At 39.8% G+C, this 27,104-nt stretch overlaps 1 protein-coding gene across 1 annotated transcript in view; it reads left to right on the top strand.

Moving 5' to 3' along the window:
* pth2ra (parathyroid hormone 2 receptor a) overlaps window positions 1-27,104 on the top strand; it is a 56,030-nt gene that overhangs the window by 7,754 nt on the left and 21,172 nt on the right. The window contains exons 2-7 of the mRNA XM_034286700.1: window positions 3,646-3,745; window positions 6,050-6,160; window positions 6,358-6,485; window positions 6,990-7,087; window positions 10,015-10,192; window positions 19,053-19,206. Of these exons, the coding sequence (XP_034142591.1) occupies window positions 3,682-3,745; window positions 6,050-6,160; window positions 6,358-6,485; window positions 6,990-7,087; window positions 10,015-10,192; window positions 19,053-19,206 (733 nt within the window). The 5' untranslated portion in view covers window positions 3,646-3,681. The remainder of the gene's footprint in view (window positions 1-3,645; window positions 3,746-6,049; window positions 6,161-6,357; window positions 6,486-6,989; window positions 7,088-10,014; window positions 10,193-19,052; window positions 19,207-27,104) is intronic.

Here is a 27,104-nt window from a genome sequence, read left to right as displayed (position 1 = left end):
CGTGAGATCTTGGCCAGCAACCTCCTTCCATTGAAGATGGGTCATGGCTGGGCCTTCCAGCATGACGATGACCTGAAACACACAGCCAACTAAGGAGTGGCTCAGTAAGAAGCATCTCAAGGTCCTGGAGTGGCCTAACCAGTCTCCAGACCTGAACCCCATAGAAAATATTTGGAGGGAGCTGAAAGTCTGTATTGCCCAGCGACAGCCCCGAAACCTGAAGGATCTGGAGAAGGTCTGTATGGAGGAGTGGGCCAAAATCACTGCTGCAGTGTGTGCAAACCTGGTCAAGAACTACAGGAATTGCAAACAAAGGTTTCTGTATCAAATATTAAGTTCTGCTTTTTTGATGTATCAAATACTTATGTCATGCAATAAAATGCAATTTAATTACTGAAAAATCATACAATGTGATTTTCTGGATTTTTGTTTTAGATTCCGTCACTCACAGTTGAAGAGTACCTATGATACAACTTACAGACTTCTACATGCTTTGTGAGTGGGTAAACCTGCAAAATGGGCAGTGTATCAAATACTTGTTCTCCTCACTGTAAGAGTTTCCTTACCCTCTAAGTAGTTTATAGATGGGGGTTTTGGCAATGTCTTGATCTAGTTTACATGGCACAGTTCCCAAAAGATATATGCGGCACAATATCCAAGATATTTGCATTTTCACACATGTTCAACACAAATAAGAGCTCAATAAAGTAACTTAGATTCTATGCTTGTACCAGTTCTATACCAGTTCTTGACTTGAATGGTCTTTTCTAGTGCAAATGCAAAAAAAGACAAAGGAAAGACAAATCATGTTGAAATCATCTGGACAGTAGATTTGCAATCACGCCCAAGGACCTATTCATATATTCCTGTATTACAATCTGGAAGAAGAATTTAATTGGGATTCTCTGCCTTTGATTAACATCACATGCACAACACTTTGAAAGGGCCGAATAGTCTTTTAATGTGAAGTACATTAGACATAGAATATCTAATGTGTTGGTTTGATATGTTTTATTTAGTAGATCATATATTTCATCTTTGTTTAACCAGGTTGACAGTCATTGAGATAAAAATAATTATTTTCTTAGAAGGCCCTGACCAAAATAGCAGCACTTACAAGTAACATATAACATATACAACATATTTATCATATAAAACGCAAAGAACTGCAGTCAGTTTTTTTCTTATGCCAAATATTTGCTTTATTGCAATATCAAAATGGAATATGATGTGACATTTTTCTAGCAATGGTTTTCTCAGTGCCACTCTTGAATATAATACATCTGCGTGGAGCACCTGGGGAAAAGCTGATATGCGGACATATTGTCCCATATCGGTTTCAGAAATCTGGAGCTCTTTCAGAGTTTACATTGACCTATTGATGTTTTCTTTGAACACCGACCTCCTCACCCAGTTGTTCAGGTTGATGGTGAGCCGGGTTTGTGCCATATTCTTTCCACCAACCATTTTATGCAGTTGTATTTCTTGTATTTCTTACATATTTGGACATATGTATATGTAATCTTCACTTCAGTGCAAATGACAGATAAAGTTTAGAAATGAAAATGAAGGAATATACTTGAAGTCTGTAAAAAACGTATTCATAAAAAATCTACAAAAATGCATTTTCATAACACAGCAATAAGTACACATCTATTATTAATAGTTGGTGTTGCCTTTTTTGGCTGAAATAACTTCATGAGGCTGTTTCTTATATCTGTCTATCATTCTTTATCATTGACTTGGAGGAATTGTTGCCCACTCTTCTTTACAGTTATGCTTCAACTGTTTCATATTCAAGGGCTTTCTTAAAGTCCCCCCACAGAATTTTGTTAGGATTGAGATCTGAGCTTTGACTCCATAACCTTTCCATTTCGTATTTTTTAGCCATTCTTGTAGCTTTGCTTGTGTGTTTTGGGTCATTGTGTTGTTGCAAGATCCATGTTCGGTTCTCCTTCAGCTTTTTGACAGATGGCCTCTCATTTTCCTCAAGAATTCTTGGATACAATATGAAATTCATAGTTGAATAAGTGATTGAAGTTTGGCCAAGTCCCAGCAAATCAGCTGCAGACCAATATGCCAACCCTTCCATTGCTTTATGGTTGGTATGAGGTTCAGAGGAAGTGTTTCATTTTCGTCAAACATGGCATCTGGCATTTCAGCCAAAGAATCGCCACCTTTGATCTGTCCAGAGCACATTTTTCCATTAGTGTTTGTCTATGCCCAGGTGTTGTCTGGCAAATGTATATCATGTTTTGATAGAGTTGAGGCTTCCTCCTTTCTGATGGCCCATGCAGGATGAGTTTGTGCAGTCTCTTTCTGACATTTGACTCATGAACACTGATTGTGATAAAACAAGGCTGTAGAGATGTCTTTGAGTATCTTTCGCTCAGCTCTTGGCCTAAATTTGCAGGGTCAACCTGTACTATGTAGATAGCCAGTGGTCAGGAACTCTCTATTTGTAGATTGGAATGACGTGCATTGAAAATGCTTGGAAATTGCTTTGTAACCCCTCCCAGAAAAATGAGCATGAATAGTCTTCCTTCTGACAACTTCAGAAAGGTATTTTGATCTGTGCATGATGTGTTACACACCCATATAGTGAAGACAAAACCAGACCAAGTTTCTCTTCATGGAAGGCTGGACCTTTCCAAGTTTCAAATGAGTTTTTGGTGAATCTGAAGTTTAGCAATTTTATGTGATGGCGAAGGTTGGGGTGTACTACTATCCTTTTCTAGTACATAAAGAAATTGCAGTTACATTTATTTTAATTGTAGAAATGGTTTCAAAACTGTTTCAAAAGTGTGATTTATTACGTTGTGTTGCCTTTATCTATGAATATGGTTGTGATTTAGCTATAATATCCATGTGTCTAAGTACAATAAGAGCGACTGCTTTCCTGGGAGTGTACTTAGTTTTTCACATGACTGTAATTGATTTTACCGTTGTCTGGAGGATGTTCAAATTTTAACATAGCCTGTGTCAGACTGGCATTTCCATAGATTTATATATATATTTTTTTTAAGTTGGAGTATTGTATTATTGCCACAAGTCCCAGAATTTGAAACTGTGAAAGAGAAATAAAACCGGGATAACTGCCATACATTCTCTTACTTACACAGTAAGAAAACAAACATGTAAGTTCAGTAAACTATCCTTTTAATGTTCATTACTTACTAATGTTTTTATCAGACCTAAGATTTACAATTTAGCTTTATTTTCTGTCAGGAAGAACTTGTTTGAGGAGTTAACCATGCAAATATAATAGCTTCCTCGCCTGGCTTGGTGTTTGATAATTATCAAAACTTTGCAAGTACTGCAATGTTGTGACAATTATCATTGAGTTAATGCATAGGCTTTCACAGTTTTTGTCATGTAATAGTGGAAGCATCATTTTCAATTAGCCTTCATAGCATTGATAATACTATTAATAATAATAAATGTATTTCATGTTAATAATTGATCTCTTAAATTTATGATCTTTATTTCCATTGTTCTAGACCATAATGTATAAATGTAAATCACCTGTTAGGTTGTCTGTGAAACACCAGACATCCAATCAGTTAACATTTATTTTACCAATAATACTGCCCAAAACCTCTTATGTTCATGAGGCTGACCCCAGCCATTGTTTGTTGTCTGCAGGGTGTATCTGATGAGAGTCTTACAGCAGAGGAGCAGATGTATATTCTGTACGACATCAAACTTCAGTGTCACCAGAACCTCTCGACCCGTGAATCTGAAGGTAGTAACAAACTCCATACAGTATAGATATTTATCTTTAACAGGCCCTAACATGCCATTCAGTATCTCTGTGACATAATATTGCTGTAGCTAAGCAGAAACACTCTAAGGAGGTTTCCCCTGAAACCAATAAGCGTACAGTATGGCATAATACGAGCTCCACTTGATGGTCGTCCCAAAAAAGTATTAAGTAATATTCACACACAATATACAGTTAGGTTGGCGTGAATAAAGACAATTTAAATTATGCAGATGAGATAATAGGCTTGCGAGGCACCATCCAATAAATCATGCCTGAGGGGAGGTGTATTTCCTGTGAAAACGTTCTTCTCAGCTTATTCACCTGCAATCATATCTACAGCTTTCATCAGCATGCATGTGTACAACATGAAAGCGAAAGAACATTGCTTTCGGGGAACAACAAGATTCATCACTATGACTCATGACCAAATTGTTTCCCTGGCAGCCTCTAATCAGTTGACCTGGCAACCCACTTCGTTTATCAGGCTGGCAGAAGTTGTGGGGTTTAGCTCACTTTGACGCAAATCTGAAGTTGACACATCTGGCTGGATGGAAGAATGTTTGGATGGGTCTGACACCCTTTGACATACTTCTATTTATTCTCTGCCAACAACAGGACAGTTCAAAGGGACACAGTTGACAACAGATGACTATAAGCTCCAATAATTTTATGAAGAACATATTAAATCACTTGATATAATATTTTTACCGGAAAAGGAACCAGGCAAGCCTAGATAAGCCGGCCCGGGATTAGAAGTGATGAATGTTGTTGCCCTCCTTGGATTCAAACCTGGTTCTCTCATATGAGAGACTGTCTTAAATAAATACGCCATGGAGCTTTACAGTTGCAAAGTGTCAGTATAGTGTCTCGACATTAGATCGTTTTGTCACACATTAACATCACACCAAGTTTCAATATTTCGCTAGACACCATTAAGCATTGTGTTAAACTGACAAAAGTTTTTTAATAAGTTTACCTCCACCACAAATAGTATCTATGAACTGTATAGCTTTTGGGACTGGCATTTTAACAGCTTATTAGTCAGTAATTAGCTTACTAGTACATGTATCTACTAACTTATTACATGGAATAGTCATAAGAATTGGGTAATTGCTAGCAAGACTGAAGATGAATTTTACACTGCCAAAGCTATTTCATTTCATGGTGCCCAAGGGGTTGTGATCTTGCCTATATTACCCCAAAAATCATGCAAGGATGCGTACTTTGAAAATCCACCAGAAAAAAATCGCAATATAACCGTAAACAGTTTTATTTTAGGCTTTTTATAACATAGCTACTGAAGGCTGTAACCAGCAAAGTTTTTGTCTATCCTGAACAAATCCTAATCCTACGATACTTAACAAGGGGTCACTCAGTAAGAGACATTTGCTCTTCTTGGCCGGCTCCGCTTACACAGTCCAGCAAAAAGCTTTAGTAGTGACACATTCATGTTAACAGATGCCACCGAAACTCATAAAAGCAATACAAATTAGTTTTTCTGTTTCTTCCTGAGACCACAAGGCTGAAGGTCTAACGACATTCAGTTATATTAAATGTTAACAAATTATTTATCAGTGAGGTATTGAATGTTATATATACTGCCCACCAGTGCAGATCAAATTGAGATGAAAGATGTCAGTCATCCCTTCATGCATAGATCAATAACTTTCTAAGAGAGGATGTAAGAGAAATTCAAATAAGGAAAGCTCAAAGGCATGCATGTCAATTCTGGCACTTTTTTTTATTTATATGAAAACATCTAACTGTTTACTCATATTTTACAAGGTAAGTTGACTTAGACTGCCCTCTTATTTACAGCAATGATCTGGGAACAATTGTGGTTAAATGGCTTGCTGAAAAAGAGAACAATTGATTTTTTCACCTCTGGCTTTGGATATGATCTAGCATTTTGGTTACTGGTCAGATGATTTTACTGCTTCAGCAACATGCTTCTAGAATGTGTAAATAAAATACATGCAGTTCATATAAAGAAAATTATTTAATATTTAAATAAAATGTCAATGCTCCAAATCTTTTGTAACCTAACAACCCTCTGACAAAATAAGTTCGGAATCAATATTGCTAATGTTCAAACAATACAATTAACAAAAGTTTATGCTGTTTTAAAAAAAAAGTGCATTTTAACGAAGAGTAAACACAGAACCTCACAGTTCCCAAATCGACAGCTATTTCCCGACCTGTTCCTTTCTCTGAGGACCTCCATTGCTCAAATTGTTGTTGAAATGAGTGAACTCTGAATTTGATGTATTCTACCTCTCCAAGATGTTCTTTGCCCCCCTGGTTGGGACGGCCTGGTCTGCTGGCCTCAGGGTTTCCCCGGAGCTGTCACCAAGGTCCCATGCCCCAGTTACATCTACGACTTCAACCACAGGGGTAAGTGACACCACTTGGATTAGATAGCAAACCGAGTTTCATTTTCTGTATAGAACACAATTCCCCATTACCCCTAAATGGTTGACACTATTATGAATTCATATTGGATTTTAATGCTTGAATTACTATTTGTTATCTAGATTGAAGCAAATGGAACCAAGTACAAAGCTTCAATGTGTTGTTGATATGCATTCCAGGTCACGCCTACAGGAAGTGTAATTTCAATGGATCGTGGGTGTTCGTGGAGAGCTTGAACAGGACATGGCCTAACTACTCAGAATGTCTAGGCCCTGGGTTTATGAAGCCAAACAATGAGCGGAGCAAAGTAAGAACTTTTCTGTAGCTTATGGTTAAACCCACACATGAGCCGCAAATACACATCCCACCAAATACAGCACGTACAGTGGGGAGAACAAGTATTTGATACACTGCCGATTTTGCAGGTTTTCCTACTTACAAAGCATGTAGAGGTCTGTAATAAAAAAATCCAGAAAATCACATTTCTGTGAGAGCCAGAATTCTTACTGGTTGGTAGGTGATCAAATACTTATGTCATGTAATAAAATGCAAATTAATTATTTAAAAATCGTACAATGTGATTTTCTGGATTTTTTTATTACAGACCTCTACATTTGTAAGTGGGAAAACCTGCAAAATCGGCGGTGTATCAAATACTTGTTCTCACCACTGTATATGATCCCTTTGGAACTCTAGCTAAGATGTCTTTATAAAAATGACTGGAACCCCCGTGAAGCTAAGCTGAAGCGGTTTCAGTAACTCGACGGTTATGGCATCTTTACAGTGATACATCTGTCTGTCTCTCTCCTAGCAGGACTTCTTTGAGCGCCTGTATATCATGTACACCGTGGGCTATGCCGTGTCCTTCAGCTCCCTACTAGTGGCTATCTGTATCATCGGATACTTCAGGTGTGTGTGTCTGTGTGTGTGTGTTTAGAGATGGTTAAATGTAGTTTGTGCTTGAGAATGTTCCAACAACGCCAAACAATGGGACAAAAGAGAAAGCTAGTCCATAAAGTAACTACTAGTGTTATCTATCTCATCAAGCATATTAAAACACGCAAGTCGAGATTAAATTGAAAACCGCTTGTGAAAGATAATGGTGGAACAGATCCAATCGTAGTAACATTATTATATACTGGTATATCATGGTATTGTCATTAAATCTGTGGTGCTTCATATCTCTTTTCTACAAGCAACAAATACCTCAACATTAACTTAAATGTGCTGCTAATAGGATTTAAAAAAAGCAAGTGATAAAACAGTTCTTTATAACTTAAATTACTTCAAACTTTGATACATTATAATCTATTTATCTGTTAAAAAATTATGCATATGTATATTATTATTTTCAATGTTACATTTCAATACATTTCCTCAATATACAGTATCTCACAAAAGTGAGTACACCCCTCACATTTTTGTAAATATTTGAGTATATCTTTTCATGTGACAACACTGAAGAAATTAGACTTTGCTACAATGTGAAGTACTGAGTGTACAGCTTGCATAACAGTGTAAATTTGCTGTCCCCTCAAAAAAACTCAACACACAGCCATTAATGTCTAAACCGCTGGCAACAAAAGTGAGTACACTCCTAAGTGAAAATGTCCAAATTGGACCCAAAGTCTCAATATTTTGTGTGGCCACCATCATTTTCTAGCACTGCCTTAACCCTCTTGGGCATGTAGCACACCAGAGCTTCACAGGTTGCCACTGAAGTCTTCTTCCACTCCTCCATGATGACATCACAGAGCTTGTCGAGGTTAGAGACCATGCGCTCCTCCACCTTCCGTTTGAGGAGACCCTGCAGATGCTCAATAGGGTTTAGGTCTGGAGACATGCTTGGCAAGTCCATGACCTTTACCCTCAGCTTTTTTAGCAAGGCAGTGGTCGTCTTGGAGGTGTGTTTGGGGTCGTTATCTTGTTGGAATACTGCCCTGCGGCCCAGTCTCCGAAGGGAGGGGATCATGCTCTGCTTCAGTATGTCACAGTACATGTTGGCATTCATGGTTCCCTCAATGAACTGTAGCTGCCCCAGTGGTGGCAGCACTCATGCACCCCCAGACCATGACACTCCCACCACGCTTGACTGTAGGCAAGACACACTTGTCTTTGTACTCCTCACCTGGTTGCCGCCACACACGCTTGACACCATTTGAACCAAATACGTTTATTTTGGTCTCATCAGACCACAGGACATGGTTCCAGTAATCCATGTCCTTAGTCTGCTTGTCTTCAGCAAATTGTTGCGGGGTTTCTTGTGCATCATCTTCAGAAGAGACTTCCTTCTGGGACGACAACCATGCAGACCAATTTGATGCATTGTGCGGCGTATGGTCTGAGCACTCACAGGCTGACGCCTCACCCCTTCAACCTCTGCAGCAATGCTGGCAGCACTCATACTATTTTCCAAAGACCACCTCTGGATATGACGCTGAGCACATGCACTTAACTACTTTGGTCGACCATGGCGAGGCCTGTTCTGAGTGGAACCTGTCCTGTTAAACTGCTGTATGTTATTGGCCACCGTGCTGAAGCTCAGTTTCAGGGTCTTGGCAATCTTCTTATAGCCTAGGCCATTTTTATGTAGTACAACAATTCTTTTTTTCAGATCCTCAGAGAGTTCTTTGCCATGAGGTGCCATGTTGAACTTCCAGTGACCAATATGAGGGAGTGTGAGAGTGATGACACCAAATTTAACACACCTGCTCCCCATTCACACCTGGGACCTTGTAACACTAACGAGTCACATGACACCGGGGAGGGAAAATGGCTAATTGGAACCAATTTGGACATTTTCACTTAGGGGTGTACTCACTTTTGTTGCCAGCATTTTAGACATTAATGGCTGTGTGTTGAGTTATTTTGAGGGAACAGAAAATTTACACTCTTATACAAGCTGTACACCCACTACTTTACATTGTAGCAAAGTGTAATTTCTTCAGTGTTGTCACATGAAAAGGTATACTCAAATATTTACAAAATCGTGAGGTTGTACTCACTTTTGTGAGATACTGTATGTAATGATGTATAACAACATCTGCCCAATGATTAACCTAGTTTAATTTAATTTATTATTGACGGGTCAGAAAGCTGATCCAATTGCATGGTGTGATGAGGCATTTATCTCTGTTTGCTTGTTTGGAATCTACTTGACCATTAGACTAATAAAAAGACTTACTACTGTTTTTTTCTTAAAAACTATTTAGAAAGGCTATTTTAATTCCCTGGGCAATGAGTAACCAATTTGTTCTTATTATCAGCTATGTTGTTTACAACTTTCTGAGACTTTTAACATAGTTCTATTTAAAATAAGCAATCTTAGTCGGCTTTAAAGTTACCCCTGGTTTGAAAAAAAGCTATTAGAACTGAATTCTCTCGTATTCATTCTGCCCTTGCCTTTGAATGAGAAATCAGCTCACTTGTCAGTTCAGTAGTTTGGCAGAAAGGAACCAATCTTTTTCTGACATTCACTCATTACACTCGAGGTAAATGCAGGGTAGGACAACAATGCCAGAACATGTTATTGGACAAGCAAGGGGTGTACAATAACTACCAGAGATGGGCAGAATTCCTGTTGCATGCAATCCTGTTGGATTCTTTTAAGGGGTCTGAGTTCCTTGGGGGCATTTACACTGTAGAATATTTTTTCCTATAAATAGGCAAATTAATGCAAATGAAAGCAGCTAGAATCTGGCATTCAGTCTCTGTTAATCTTCATCAGATTTTGTATATTAGGTCATCATCGTTCATTGTAACTGCAACGTTGCCTTTTAACTCAACCATTGAACCGAGATTGTTCTGAAGTTTCTCCTGATCTGTTCCCTCCTCAGGCGTCTCCACTGTACCAGGAACTACATTCACATCCATCTGTTCATCTCCTTCATGCTCCGAGCCGTCAGCATCTTTGTCAAGGACCGGGTGGTACATGCCAGCGCCGGCCTGCAGGAGTTTGATGCGGTGCTCATGGACAACTTCAAGACCATGTTGCCACTGGATAACTCTCAGTATGTGAGTAATGCCACCTGTATCCTGTCTGTGCCTCACACTCCTCCACTCCCACTACCCTCCAGCCCTCCCTCTGTGTCTGGCTTCTTGGCACCGTGTGATTTCATGAAGGCCATAAGACTACACTTACCTTTGTTCCTCTGTGACATTACAGTGGACATGTCAGTGACCTGTGGTGCGTATAAATCAATCAAATTTTTTTTTAGTATTCCAGGGCTGTAGTCTCTTCTTAGTTAGACTGTGGATTTTCGTTCAGTATGAAGATAAATTTCAACTGTAACCAGCCAGTGTTTCTGTTGCCCAACTCCAGCCTGTTTCGCTCTTTAATTGCTTTATGGACAGTGCTAAGCACAGCAACCGCGTGAGGGAGGATAGACCACAGGGAACTGTGGCTTAGTATTATAACTTGCAAGCTCTTGGCCCTAAGCTTCATAACCATCCCACAGAAATGTGTGTTGTGGATAAAAGCTTTCTCGAAGGGTTCAAAGCATTAGAGACTGGCATACTTTACTTGAGTCACTGTACTTTTGAAGTAGTTGTAGTGTTGTAGTGTTAGACACCAGCTGAAGAATTATCAGCATACTAGCACAGTGTGGCTTTTTCATGTTAAATAGCTTTTTTTCAGTGCTCCCTCACATAAGCAGTGTCAACTGATACTTCCGAATAGTATGTATTTAATGTTTTACAGGTGATTGAGAAGTTACATGTTTTCAGTTAATTAGCTGAATGGTTTGTGAGTAAGCTTCTGTTTTTTAATCTTTAAAGAAGGAACCTTGTGAAAGAATATTGGCCAACATGGCTTCAGTGAACAAAAGTTCAAATGTTTCACTTAGTTACAGCAAAATCTAAATGTTTGTTTTCTTCCTTCTCAATCTTTCACTTCTTTCTCTTCATCTCTTTCTCCAGCTGGGGCAGCTAACTACTTTCGAATATCTGAAACATTCAACAAATATGCCATTCCAAACTGATTTTCTTACACTTTAAATTCACTTTCATTTCTGCCCATTTCCAAAGGATAGTAGAGTGTAACACTTCACTAACATTAAATATCCATAATGTTTAAGTGCATCTGGTGGAGAAAAACAACATTCTCAAAGTGTCTCATTATGTGTTTCAAGTTCAAGTTTCAAGGTTTCAAGTTATGTGCAGCAAAGGCACATTGCCAATATGACTTAGAGTGTGTGTTTGCTTGCTGCACATTGAAAGAAAGTTGAAACCAATAGAACAAGAAATAAGAAGGTTGGTTTATGACGTATAAGGAAGTGTTTAAAAAATTTCTCTAATTTGGTGATATCCAATTCTTCCTGGAGACTTCAGACAGTTATGTCAAGATATGTGTCACATACAAGACAATCACTAAAATGGTAATGGTACCTGCAGGATGACATAAAGAAACTTGGTGACAAATTTGCCACTTGTAAGCTAACTCTCTACTAGGTTCAACAAAATACTTGGCCGAACAGCAAAGATCTAACCAAACATTTTAAATTTTGAAACTTGGAAACCTCCTCCTGAACGAGATTTTCTAAAACTAGACCCCTGTGGCTCACTCTATCAGTCAATTGCAGCTCAGACATAACCATGACGTTTTTGTCTTCCCTCGTTTGGCGGCTTCTTCGTTCCTGCAACTAGTAAATGTATAATTTTTTTTGACGTGGATGCAGAAGAAGCTTCAGCGTTTGTTGGTTTTGGTGGCTTGCTTGCTCTTAAGTCAGACATTGCTCTTTCTGCCAAGGCTCAAAAGGCACACACTTTTTGAACCATGAGTCATGTTCACTGGAAACGTCTCTATTGGAGAAGTCACAGTAAAACTCCAAGCATCAGTTTTTCTCAAGCTCTAGTGTAGTTTCACACTAAAATGGTGGTCTACAAAAGTGGCAGTTTTCATAGAAGTGCTCGTCTACTGATGCATCTCGTTGATAATACAAATATAGTGATGTATTCCTGAATGCTTAAAATCCTACATATACATACTGTATATGGTTTAGAAATGCTGTCTGCAGATTGTGAGGTAGATGATGTTAGGTCTCAATGAACAAAATATATGAAATATCAAAATATTTACTGTACTTAGTGTAATTTGTTGTGAACATAATGACATAATGGTTAGTGGAAACCACATTCACCAACCAATTGAGGGGTGCATTTAAACTAAATGTAAATCAAACTCAGTAGTATGTATGGCCCCCTCGTGCCTGTATGCACTCCCTTCAGGGATCGGACTTGTTTGTCCGGCACATCCCACAGATGCTCGGTTGGATTGAGATCTGGGGAATTTGGAGGCCAAGTCAAAACCTTGAACTTGTTATGTTCCTCCAACCATTCCTGAACCATTTTTGCTTTGTGGCAGGGCTCATTATCTTGCTTAAAGAGGCCAGTGCAATCAGGGAATATCGTTGCCATGAAAGGGTGCACATGGTCTGCAACAGTGCTTAGGTAGATGGTATGTGTCAAAGTAACATCCACATGAATGGCAGAACCCAAGGTTTCTCAGCAGAACATTGCCCAAAGCACCACGCCCTCTGCCAGCTTGCCTCCTTCCCATAGTGCATCCTGGTGCCATGTGTTCTCCAGGTAAGCGACACACACGCACCTGGTCATCCACGTGATGTAAAAGGAAACGTGATTCATCAGACCAGGCCACCTTCTTCCATTACTCCATGGCCCAGTTCTGATGCTCACATGCCCATTGTAGGTGCTTTTGGCAGTGGACAGGGGTCAGCATGGGCACCCCGACGGGTCTGCGGCTGCACAGCCCCAAAAGCAACAAACTGCAATGCACTGTGTGTTCTGACACCTTTCTATCAGCATTCACTTTTTCAGCTATTTGAGCTGCAGTCTGTTGGATCCGATCTGAGCCAGCCTTCGCTTCCCACGTGCATCAATGAGCCTTGCCTACCAATGACCATGTCGTCGGTTCACCGCTTTTCCTTTCTTGGACCACTTTTGATAGGTACTGACCACTGCTGACCGGGAACACCGCACAAGGGATGCAGTTTTGGAGATGCTCTGACCCAGTCGTCTAGCCATCACAATTTGGACCTTTTCAAAGTCGCTCAGATCCTTACACTTGCCCATTTTTCCTGCTTCTAACACATTAACTTTGGGGATAGAATGTTCACTTGCAGCCTAATATATCCCACCCATTGGCAGGTGCCATGATAACGAGATTATCATTGTTATTCACTTCACCTGTCAATGGTCATAATGTTATGGCTGATCGCTGTATGTGTACAGCAACAAGCTGTCGGATGTAAATGTTAATTGTCCCTTACCATACATAATTTTTCCAACATGACTGGCTGTTTGGCATATTATCAAGAACAAGTATTCGCAGTGTGTGTACAAGGGCATCAAGTGTCAGCCCAACTTGATTTGAGGTACAGTAAATAATGCCTGAAAGAGACCAAGTAAGATATTGTTGATCTCAAATTGGTAAGAAAAGAGCTGACTTAAAGCCAAAAATATATTGTATGATATTTTGAATGCTGAGGTGAACTTTCAGAGAAGCCGTTTGAACAAAATTCTACTGTATATTAAAAAAAGTACAAACAGGTTCTAACAAACATTAATGATCATCTATGGCTCCATAAAATGAATGAATAACATGTTCCTCGAACTTCCATCTATCATCTGACATCTTGGGCTGCTGTTATCATATAATTGCTTCTTGGGGCTATGAGGACACGCCTGGCCAATAATTTGATTATCTACTCTGTGTCGACATATGTGTCAAAAATTACAACTGAGTAAACGGGATTACACAGACTAGGTTTCTGTAGTAGCATACTAAGGACAAAGACTGAATAGACGGCTGTGCACAATTTCTTTCTCCCCTCATGTTTTCATTGATAAAAAAGATGGTTAATGTGTTTTTCCTTCATGGAAATGTTTTTATAATTACAGTTTCTAAACTTCGAGGACAATTCCAACATAATATGATCTTCTCTACAGTGATATACCTTTAGCAAATATGTGCCATTCTGTGGCTCTGATGGCCCTGTTATGAAGGTCATTGTACAGTCAATGTAAAAACACTGTACCTTAAACAAACTGGAAACACTTTTCCCTGTCGTTTCAACAGGAACTCTGAACCAAATCGGCCTATAACTGCAGCAATACGTCGACACATATTGTACTTTTAATTTGTTGGCCGGGCTTGTCTACTTAGAATCATGCCCGTAATAAAAGGCCTTCATAGCCTGTTCTTCTATTTTTGTAAAGGCAGTGAGTGGAAAAACGAACTAATACTGTAAATCAGGAAAGTTGTTTCAAAGTGCCCTTGTCAATCAAATTTCAATCAAATTTATTTATAAAGCCCTTTTTATTTCAGCTGTTTTCACAAAGTGCTTTTACAAAACACCCGGCCTTAAACCCCAACGAGCAAACAAAAGTATTGTTGAATTCCAGTGGCTAGGAAAATCTCCTTAAGAAGGCCAAAATTTAGGAAGTCCTCTTCTGGCTGTGCCGGGTGAACATATTAAGAGTACAAATTGTAATAATTAATAAATGCATGTGGGCTTAGTCCAGAGTCTATTTAAACTTAGTCCAGGTTGGAAGCATGACCAGATGGACAAGGACAGGGACAACACGGGGGAGGGGGGAGGTGTCAGCCCAGTGGCAGCTGAAATCGTCAGGTATCGTCTTGATCTGCAACAAAACCAGGAGGACTTTGGACAGGGACAGCAACGGGTCTTTCAAGCCTTTCAAGAGAAGGAGAACTGACCCTACTCCCCCAGCACAATAATATAGCAGCGTAAGACCTTGGGGCTGAGACAGTGGGGTCCAGTGACACTGTGGCCCTATCCAGGGGAGGCCCCGGACAGGGCCCAACAGGCATGAAATCAATCCACCCACATTGCCAAACATCAATCAAAGGGACCCCCACCAACTGCAACCACCCTGAAAGAGGGCCAAGTATTGCCAGCAGAGTACAGTCCAATTGCACAATTGCGCAACAGAGAGACAACAACAAGCCAGTGACTCCGCCCCCGAATGACATTGGAGGGAGGGCATCCCGGTGGCGATGAGAGCCCACCTGGCAAGACAGCAAGGGTGGACAGTAACAAGACTTTCTGGTAACCTTCACACACCTGGGCCAAACTACATTTAATCATAGACCATGCTGTAGAGATGAGTCTTTAGTAGACACTTGAAAGTTTGCACTGAGTTTGCATTTCTAACCTTGATTGGCAGATCATTCCACAGTAGTGGAGCTCCATGAGAGAAAGCTCTGCCTCCGGCTGTTTGTTTAGAAATTCTTGGTACAATTAGAAGGCCTGCATCTTGCGATGCAAGGTTGCATTTAGGTATGTATGGCTGGATCATTTCAGCGAAGTAAGTAGGAGCAAGTCCATGTATTGATTTATAGGTTAACAATAAAACCTTAAAATCAGCCCTAACCCTAACAGGCAGCCAGTGTAAAGAGGCTAGCCCTGGAATAATGTGTTCACATTTTTTTGTTCTAGTTAGGAATCTAGCAGCCGTGTGCAGCACTAATTGAAGTTTATTTATTGATTTATCAGGGTAACCAGAAAGAAGAGCATTGCAGTAATCTAATCTAGAATTAACAAAAGCATGGATTTTTTTTCTGCACCAGTTTTTGATCAAAAGATTCAGATTTTTGCAATATTACGAAGATGAAAATAAGCAACTTTTGAGACATATTTTATATGTTCATCAAAGGAGAGGTCAGGGTCAAGGGTAACGCCGAGGTTTCTTACAGTTTTTTGGGATACGACCAAGCAGCCGTCGAGGGTCACAGTGAGATCTGCCAACAACGCTCTTTGTTTCTTGGGTCCTAAAATGAGCATTTCTGTTTTTCTTGAGTTTAAAAGCAAGAAATTCTCTGTCATCCACTTCGTAATATCTGAAACACTTGCTTCCAAAGTTGCTAATTTTGGGGCTTCTCCATGCTTCATTGAAACATATAACTGTGTCATCAGCATAACAATAAAAATTGACATTGTGATTCCAGATAACATCACCCAGAGGCAGCATATATAGTGAGAACAATAATGGGCCCAGAACCAAGCCTTGAGGAACACCAAAACATCCCTTTGATTTGTCAGAGGATATGCCATCCACACATACAAACTGATATTTTTCAGATAAATAAGATTTAAACCAAATCTTATTTATCTGAAAGCCAAAAATTTGAATAATATCTGCCATGACTACAAGTTTAGACAAGAATTCTGGAAACTCATTGAGGAACATTGTGTATGGCCCGGGGAGCCTGTAAATAGTAGCTATGTAAAATGATTTATCAGCCTGGTTAACTTTCATGAGTAAAACTTCAAAAGAATGAAAACCAGTGATATGTTTGAGAGTAAATTCATAAATATTAGCAACACCCCCTCCTTTTCGGGATGCACAGGGATATGATCACTAGTATAACCAGGAGGAGAGGCCTCATTTAAAGCAATTAATTCATTAGGCTTTAGCCACTTTTCACACAAGCCAATAACATCTAGTTTATGATCAGAGATTAATTAATTTACTGAAACTGCCTTTGGAGCAGGGGATCTAACATTTTGAGATGCAAGGTGATACAGTCATTTTTCTTTGTGATCGAGGTGGAGGAAGGCTTTATCTTAATAAGGTTGCTATTGTTAGCATTACCTGGTTTAACTTTTCTCAGCCTGGAACGTATCACAGTGGCAATAGGTAAAACTGTACCAACTACTCTGGCTATGCTATCGACAGACTCCACTATGCTAACAGGCTGGCTAACAGGCTGGCTAACAGCCTGCGGCCTGACCTGCACCCTCTCATGTTAAGGCTATAGGAGTGAGACTCCTGTCAATGTTCCTAGATAAAAGAAGAACACCACTCCAGCTAGGATGGAGTCTGTCGCTCCTCAGCAGATCAGGCCTGGCCCTATTTCTGGGAGAGTCACAAAAGGACTGCCAGTTATCAATAAACTCTACCTCTGCGATGGGCCGAACTCTGTTTTCAGCCAGCGATTGAGTTGTGCAAGTCTGCTGTAGAGCTCGTCACCACCCCTAGCTGGGAGGGGGCCAGAGACAATTACTCGATGCCGACACATCTTTAGTTAGTTTACAAGCTGATGCTATGTTCTGCTTTTCTGGGCCACCAGTTTAAAATCATTCCCCTCCGAAGACAGCTCGGGCCTTGACTCCGACTCCAGAGGGGAAAACCTGTTGAAAATCTCACTTGGCTCTAGCAGCGACATAGGTTTAACAGGTCGACGGCATTTCTTCCCAGTGACCAAGAGAAAGTTCTTGCCTGGCTGCAGGAGCTATGCCAGGGGTCTAACAAAACTATTGTTTCTTCCTGGTGGCACAGATGCAGTTTTTTCCATTTCTGACATTTGCGTCTGAAGCCGAGCCTCTAACTCTGCTATCTTCACCTGAAGACGATAGTTCTCCTCCATGTTGTAGCTACAACAATTACATTGATAAGGCATAGTAATGGTTTTTAGCTTCGGGTGTTCAGGCGTGAGTAGTTCCGTTAATTATGTCCAAACAGAGTCCCGGTGTAGAAAAGTTGGTTAAAAGGTCAACAGATAAAAGTATTGCGTTGGTAAACTCTTAAAGTAGAATTTAACCAATTAGTTTATATAGAGTACATTCAAAAAAGTTTGGCAGGTAGCCAGGTAGGTAACAGCAGGCAGCATACAGCATGCCTGATAAGCTATATAATCTATGATTTAACAATGATATAATGATATGATTATTCCGTGTTTATATGATTATGCTTCTCTTAATGGAGTGTCACGTCTCTACTTCTGATCATTTTACAACCTCTACTTGGCTAACACTAACATCCTTGGTCTTTCTCTTCCTTTTCAGTAAATGTGGTGTTTTTCTGCTACTGGCACAATAGAACCACACATAACACAATGCTATTCAGTCAGATTACAATAACAGATGAGTCATGGAAATAACATTCTGAGAGGATGGGTCTCACATCTCACAGCAAAAATAATACACTGACAAAATATTAAACTATTACATAAAAAAATATGTGATTCATTGATTAGAAAGAAGCATTTGACTTTCAGTGGATCAATGAGTTTAATTTTCATAATAAGAACCAGGGCTTATGGCCTTTACAAAACTGTAGTAGAAGGCCATATAAAACCAAGCTGTTTCAAAACAGCTAAGCATTATACAGCCTTCCTTTCTCCTGGATAAGTAGATAAAGGCCAATTTTACACAGTTGCTATATAAAAATATACAGCCACTTCATGATGTACATACTGTATGTTAATAGCTATGTCGAAGGTAAGTTCATTCATAGCTTCTCAAATCTTCTGCATGAATCACAATGTGATTCAAAATGTATTATCAAAGGGAGGTAGCTTATAGATTATATTCTGGACAGTTAAATGCAAGACATTGTCTGTTTCTGGACGGTTAATAAAATAGATCTTTACACTGTCAGTAATGTGTGAAGAAACTCAGTGAAGCATGATGATGAGCAACAATAACGTGGCTCTTTTCTAATGGCTTGATCAAACTTGTCTGGCAGGGTAGCCATTTAGAAAATATCAAACTGAATATTCTGCTGTCCCCTACTGTGAAACATTTATTGGAAATTCCATATATTTTCATCAGCTTCCTTTCGGCAAAAAACAAACCTTGTGCAAATGTAAAAAATGTGAGGGTTATGTACTGTGGGTACTCTGTATCTGCCACCACTCTTCTCCCACAAGGAAATTACAGAACTTAAGAAGAACAGAACTGGAACCAGGATTTTGGATAAGCTACTTGCTGTGAGAATAAATTGTTTCTTTGAGAAAGACAATTGTGAGTGAAACCCTGGGGATAGTTTTATTGATGGCATTTTCTTACCAACCGTTTCGGTGGGTCTCCTTCTCCATTTCTCTCTCCAGATTGGGTGTAAGGTGACAGTGTTGCTGTTTATCTATTTCCTGGCCACCAACTACTATTGGATTCTAGTTGAAGGCCTATACCTCCACAGTCTCATCTTCATGGCATTCCTCTCTGACAGCAAGTACCTGTGGGGCTTTATCCTTATTGGATGGGGTGAGTGTGTGTCATGATTTTCATGAATGGAATTTCACATTTATTTTGAATGGTTACCATTGCTAGCCAGTACACAATGAAGATGCACACTGGCCCAAACAGTGACATTAACAGTTAAGTTTAGTAGGATTTAGGTAGAGTTTCATTTAACCACAGTTCAATCCACTATGGACTGTAATAGTTGTGTGTGCATTCTTGTGTATATGTGTGTGTTCATATGTTTGCAAACATATTGTGTGTGTGTATGTTTGCCATCTGCTCATGATAGGTACATACTGTATTACATAGACTCACACTTTTTGCTATAAGATCATCTCTAGGTCCCTATAATGTCTGCAGTTAAAGGAATCCAGAAATTCTGAGAATCACGGTATTCAGAACCGGATCCGGGCAACAGAATTTCACTTTATACATACAGTATAGCCTGGCAGTTGTGAATGAATTATTTGGAATTACAGGCCTGTGAGTGTGAACACAGTTGACCCACACCACTAATACCTGGAGAGCCTACTGTATATGAAGGTGTTAAAATAAAAAAGTAATGATAACATGAAACCGATAACACCCCTCACAGATTTTGTAAATATCTGATTATATCTTTTCATGTGACAACACTGAAGAAATTAGACTTTGCTACAATGTAAAGTCGTGAGTGAACAGCTTGTATAACAGTGTAAATTTGCTGTCCCCTCAAAAAAACACATGTCTAAACCTCACTTTTGTTGCCAGTTTAGACATTAATTCTGTTTTGTGAAATACTGTATCTGCAGTTCATAATTTACAAGCTTGCATTGAATTGTAGTCATCTCACACTACCTTTTAGACACTCACAGTACTATCCCCCCACCACCCTGGACTAGCAAATCATATTCTGGCATCATTCAGCAAGGGAAGAGTGGACAAGTTAAGCCTTGTAAATGAGAGAGGCGGGATTATGCACAGTGCCCCTTTAAGTAACCTATTGGAAGGAAGGGAGAAAGGCCTCCATTTTAAATGATCTATTGGAATGACGGGCAAAATAGTAAATGAATGAAGGGCCAGCATTGTAAACCGATGTCTGTGGAGCTACAGGAATCATTCGGAAACCTCGTAATTGCCTTATATTGTGCGTCAGTCGTTCTTCAACCTCTTCCCCTCCACACATGACAACACTGTGACTGTCGCACTGTTAGTCTTGATACTCCACCTATTATGGTGAATCATTATTTTTTATCCTCTTTTGATGTGTTTGTTCTGGTAGGAAACAGGGAGCATGAAAGATACCTTTGAAGATGTAGATGTGTAAAACAAAACAACGTAGGTCTCAAGCAGAAGGAGTTATATTGTACATTCCCTGGAAACTGTGTGGGTGTGTTTGTTGACAAAACGCATACACATAGCAACCAAAGAGACCAAACTGACCAAGAATAATTTCTGTCACTGACAATCAGTGCAATTTTGTCTATTTGGCCGTGCAGCCAAAAGGGAAAATGTGAAAGAATTTAAATAGAATTATGTGTATGTATGTGTAAGTGTAAATTTGGTTTTTGCCATCAATCTACACACAATACAAACATCTCCTCAGCACTCCATCAATCAGGCCTTTATGAATGTCTGATGAGACAAAATGAGATCTTAGGCTTGAATCCCAAGCATTGCATCTAGTGAAAACAAGGTATTGCTCATCTCCTGGCTAATAGCATTCCCTACACTGAAGCATGGTGATGGGAGCATCATGCTATATTGATGCTATTCAGCAGCAGGTACTAAGAGACCTAATTTAGTGTGTAACCTAACCTTTTTCATTTTCTGACCTTACCCCAAAGCTTAACCCTAACCTTAACCCCTGTGCTGTGATACCTAACCTTAACCCAAGTACTGTGACGCCTAATGTTAACTGTAATGTTAAAATGCATTTATTACATATTCTAGCGACCTTGGTAAGATCTGTTATCCCAGTATGGAGCACTGGGTAGGACGCCCATCTGCATGGCTCAATGTTGCCGGTTTGAAACATGGCTTGGATGTTTTGTGCAAATTCGTAATGTATGATACGTTTTAGTAGCATTCGTAACATATCATACGTTTTCAAATCATTCCTAACATATTGTCGCTGTCTGGCGGAAACCTTGTATTTTGTCATTTGTATTTTTTTTCATGAATCAACGCTGTTGGTCACCCTTCATGTCTGTCTGTGGGTTGAACAAATATTTAACCAATGAAAAGTATTTAAAAAAGCTTGTAACTAAACCTTGTAACTCTGTTGGATCCTCAAACTGTCGGCATAACCTACTAACTCCACCTGCCCTCCTTCTGGAATGAACACGTTCTGTGCACAGCAGAGCTGAAGCTAGACAGTAACGATGCGATTTTTTCTGACTTCTTCTGAGTTGCAATCTTAATTTTATTTTATGATGGACTACTTGTTTTTATATCTATGTACAGCGCATATAAAAAGTCTACACACCACTGTTAAAATGCTGGTTTTTTTTATGTAAAAGAATAAGACAAAGATAAATCATGTCAGAACTTTTTCCACTTTTAATGTGACCTATAATGTGAACAATTCAATTGAAAAACAAACAGAAATATTTAAGGGGGAAAAATGAAAAATAAAAACATTACAAGAACCTGGTTGCATAAGTATGCACACCCTCTTATAACTGGGGATGTAGCTGTGTTCAGAATTAATAAATCACGTAAAAATTCATGTTAAATAGAAGTCATTACACACCTGCCATCATTTAAAGTGACTCTGATTAATCACAAATAAGGTTCAGCTGTTCTACTATTAGGATATTCCTGACATTTTCTTAGTTGCATCTAAGAGCAAAAGCCATGGTCGGCAGAGAGCTTCAAAAGCATCAGAGGGATCTCATTGTTGAAAGATATCAGTCAGGAGAAGCATTATACAGCGGGGAGAACAAGTATTTGATACACTGCCCATTTTGCACGTTTTCCCACTTACAAAGAAAGATCAGATTTTTATCATAGGTACTCTTCAACTGTGAGTGACAATCTAAAACAAAAATCCATAAAATCACATTGTATGATTTTTAAGTAATTCATTTGCATTTTATTGCATGACATAAATATTTGATACATCAGAAAAGTAGCACTTAATATTTGGTACAGAAACCTTTGTTTGCAATGACAGAGATAATACGTTTCTTGTAGTTGTTGACCAGGTTTGCACACACTGCAGCAGGGATTTTGGCCCACTCCTCCATACAGACCTTCTCCAGATCCTTCAGGTTTCGGGGGTTGTCACTGGGCAATACAGACTTTCGGCTCCCTCCAAAGACTTGCTATTGGGTTCAGGTCTGGAGACTGGCTAGGCCACTCCAGGACCTTGAGATGCTTCTTACGGAGCCACTCTTCAGTTGCCCTGGCTGTGTGTTTCGGGTCGTTGTCATGCTGGAAGACCCAGCCACGACCCATCTTCAATGCTCTTACTGAGGGAAGGAGGTTGTTGGCCAAGATCTCACGATACATGGCCCCATCCATCCTCCCCTCAATACGGTGCAGTCATCCTGTCCCCATTGCAGAAAAGCATCCCCAAAGAATGATGTTTCCACCTCCATGCTTCACAGTTGTGATGGTGTTCTTGGGGTTGTACTCATCCTTCTTCTTCCTTCAAACACAGCGAGTGGAGTTTAGACCAAAAAGCTCTATTTTTGTCTCATCAGACCACATGACATTCTCCCATTCCTCCTCTGGATCATCCTCTGGATCAACTTCAGACGGGCCTGGACATGCGCTGGCTTGAGCAGGGGGTCCTTGCGTGCGCTGCAGGATTTTAGTCCATGACAGCGTAGTGTGTTACTAATGGTTCTTTGAGACTGTGGTCCCAGCTCTCTTCAGGTCATTGGCTAGGTCCTGCCCTGTAGTTCTGTGCTGATCCCTTACCTTCCTCATGATCATTGATGCCCCACGAGGTGAGATCTTGCATGGAGCCCCAGACAGAGGGAGATTGACCGTCATCTTGAACTTCTTCCATTTTCTAATAATTGCGCCCACAGTTGTTGCCTTGTAACCAAGCTGCTTATTGTCCTTTAGCCCATCCCAGCTTTGTGCACGTCTACAATTTTATACCTGATGTCCTTACACAGCTCTCTGGTCTTGGCCATTGTGGAGAGGTTGGAGTCTGTTTGATTGGGTGTGTGGACAGGTGTCTTTTATACAGGTAACAAGTTCAAACAGGTGCAGTTAATACAGGTAATGAGTGGAGAACAGGAGGGCTTCTTAAAGAAAAACTAACAGGTCTGTGGTAGGTGATCAAATACTTATGTCATGCAATAAAATGCAAATTAATTATTTAAAAAGTCATACAATGTGATTTTCTGGATTTTTATTACTGACCTCTACATGCTTTGTAAGTAGGAAAACCTGCAAAATCAAAAAAAATACTTGTTCTCCCCACTGTATATATCTCACAAAGGTGAGTACACCCCTTACAATTTTGCAAATATTTGATTATATCTTTTCATGTGACGACACTGAAGAAATTACACTTTGCTACAATGTAAAGTAGTGAGTGAACCGCTTGTATAACAGTGTAAACTTTTCCCTCAAAATAACTAACATGGGGATGCGGGAGTAAGGAACCAGGCGCAGGCAGAAGGTGGTCGATGTAGACTTTCTGGATTTTCTGGATTTTTGTTTTAGATTCCATCTCTCAGTTGATGTGTACCTATGATACAAATTACAGACCTCTACATGCTTTGTAAGTAGGAAAACCTGCAAAATCGGCATCAAATACTTCTTCTCCCCTCTGTATATACCATGGAACACAGTGAAGTCAGTCATCATCAAGTGGAGAAAATATGGCACAACAGAGACATTACCAAGAACTGGACGTCCCTCCATAATTTATGAAAAGACAAGAAGAACACTGGTCAGGGAGGCTTCCAAGAGGCCTACAGCAACGTAAAAGAAACTGCAAAAGAAACTGCAATTTCTGGCAAGTACTGGCTGTGTGCTACATGTGACAACAATCTCCCGTATTCTTCATTTGAATGGGCTATGGGGTAGGGTGGCAAGACGGAAGCCTTTTCTTACAAAGAAAAACATCCAAGCCCAGTTGAAGTTTGCAAAAACAAACATCAAGTCTACCAAAAGCACATGGGAAGATGTGTTATAGTCTGATGAAACCAAGGTTGACCTTTTTGGCCATCATTCAAAAAGGTATGTTTGGCGCAAAAGCAACACTGCACCCAAAGAGCACCATACCCACAGTGAAGAATGGTGGTAGCAGGATCATGCTTTGGGGCTGTTTTTCTTCAGCTGGAACCGGGGCCTTAGTCAGGGTGGAGGGAATGATGAACAGTTCCAAATACCAGGCAATTTTGGCACAAAGCCTTCAGGAGTCTGTTAGAAATCTGAAGATGAAGAGGAAGTTCATCTTTTAGTACGATAACAACCCAAAGCACACTACCAAATCTACAAAAGCATGGCTTGACAAGAAGATCAATGTTTTGGAATGGCCCAACCACAGCCCAGACCTGAATCCAATTGAACATTTGTGGGGTGATTTGAAGAAGGCTGTGCACAGGAGATGTCCTCAGATTTGGAGCACTTTTGCAAAGAATAGTGGGCAAATATTGCCACGTCAAGATATGCCATGCTAATAGACTCTTACCCAAAAAGACTGAGTCCTGTAATAAAATCAAAAGGTGCTTCAACAAAGTATTAGTTTAAGGGTGTGCACACTTATGGAACCAGGTTATTGTGAGTTATTTATTTTTCCTCCTTAAAGATTTCAGTTTGTTTTCCAATTGAATTGTTCACGTTATAGGTCACATTAAAGGTGGAAAAAGTTCTGACATGATTTATCTTTGTCTCATTTGTCACACTTATACATCACAAGAACCTGGCATTTTAACAGGGGTGTGTAGACTTTTTAACTGGTTGTAAGCTGGCGTATGGCATTTTCTTTACTCAAGAAACACTAACCTAAAAAAGGCAAATGTTTTATGTAGCCTATTTGAGGTCTGAGACATGTGGGAGTGAAGAATAGTGCAGGTAAAGCACGGTTCTCTGGAGCAGGGTTGCCATGTCCAATTTTTATAATAATGTCTTTCAGAAAGTCACTTGGAAATATTGTTTGTTGCGCATTGCAGTTTTTTAGGGTTGTTTTCAAAATGCACATGCTTATTTGGGCTTGTGTATTGTTTAGATCATGAGGCACATGGAAACAGAGACTAGCTGTAACGTCCCTGTATACTTTCTAGCCCTGCTGCCTAATTTACGTCTGAGTTAATACCGGCTACTAGTAGTTGTGATTCTTTCCCTTCCCCAAATTAGTTCAGTGGCTAGAGGTGTGTTCAATTGACTTTTGTTTGCAAACAATGGCAAAATACACCATTAGCTTTGTATTGGCCATTAATGTATTCACAAATATTATGGAAATATTGAACCTATGTAGTGAAAGGTTGGCATGAAATGTAATTCCACCTTTAAGATATGTTTCTGTACGTTCGCTAAATTTGAAGATTGGGAACATCAACGTTGGGTAGCCTCCTCGGCCCTATCAAGCAGCTGGATCCCTTAAAACTGAAATAGTACAAAGGCGTTGTTTGTGTAAAACAGTGCTTTTTGGGCTTCGTCTGAAGCTCCAAGTGATTTTGGGCTTCTTTTCTCAGTCCCGGTTGCTTGTTTCTCTTGTAATTTCTGGCAACATTGGGTTGGAGTGCCGTTTAGTCTAGTATTTGCCATCTAGTCATAGACACTAATGTCTTTAATAGCATGTTCATAGAACTTAATCTTTTATAACAAGAGATTTTGGCCTAATCTTTTCAGTGAAAGGAATACAGAGGACACATACTCTCACCTAAAGGATTATTAGAAACACCATACTAATACTGTGTTTGACCCCCTTTCGCTTTCAGAACTGCCTTAATTCTACATGGCATTGATTCAACAAGGTGCTGAAAGCATTCTTTAGAAATGTTGGCCCATATTGATAGGATAGCATCTTGCAGTTGGTGGAGATTTGTGGGATCTCCACCAACATCCAGGGATCAAGGTATCCAGGGCACGAAGCTCCCGTTCCACCACATCCCAAAGATGCTCTATTGGGTTGAGATCTGGTGACTGTGGGGGCCATTTCAGTACAGTGAACTCATTGTCATGTTCAAGAAACCAACGAGTGGTTATTTCACTCAAAGTTTCTCTTCTATCAGCTTGAATCAGTCGGCCCATTCTCCTCTGACCTCTAGCATCAACAAGGCATTTTCGCCTTGTTGACTGCCGCATACTGGATGTTTTTCCATTTTCACACCATTCTTTGTAAACCTTAAAAATTGTTGTGCGTGAAAATTCCAGTAACTGAGCAGATTGTGAAATACTCAGACCGGCCCGTCTGGCACCAAAAACCATGCCACGCTCAAAATTGCTTAAATCACCTTTCTCTCCCATTCTGACATTCAGTTTGGAGTTCAGGAGATTGTCTTGACCAGGACCACACCCCTAAATGCATTGAAGCAACTGCCATGTGATTGGTTGATTAGATAATTGCATTAATGAGAAATTTAACAGGTGTTCCTAATAATCCTTTAGGTGAGTGTATAGCTACAATAAGCTTTGTAACCTATATGTTGATGATTACCTAATGTGATGCACTTGCGGTTTCTGAGCTTGCTGTGAGCAACTGTAGATTAGGCTTATGATACCTGTGCCTTGGAACAGAATTAGTCTAACGTTTGGTTCGACTTGTAGGGAGTTTTTCCTAGCCACTGTGCTTCAACACCGTTGTTGCTTGCTCCTTGGTGTTTCAGGCTGGGTGTTTTGTAAAAGCACTTTGGACAACTGCTGATGTAAAAAGGGCATTATAAATACATTTGATTGATTGAAAAACATGGTTTGATGAAAAATACTTGCATAAAATCTGCCAGCTGCCAAAATAAGTAATGAATTAA

This window comes from Esox lucius, chromosome 16 (genome assembly GCF_011004845.1).
Source record: "Esox lucius isolate fEsoLuc1 chromosome 16, fEsoLuc1.pri, whole genome shotgun sequence".
NCBI lineage: Eukaryota > Metazoa > Chordata > Actinopteri > Esociformes > Esocidae > Esox > Esox lucius.
The sequence above is the reverse complement of the archived record's forward strand: the minus strand, read 5'-3'. Positions and strand labels throughout refer to the sequence as shown.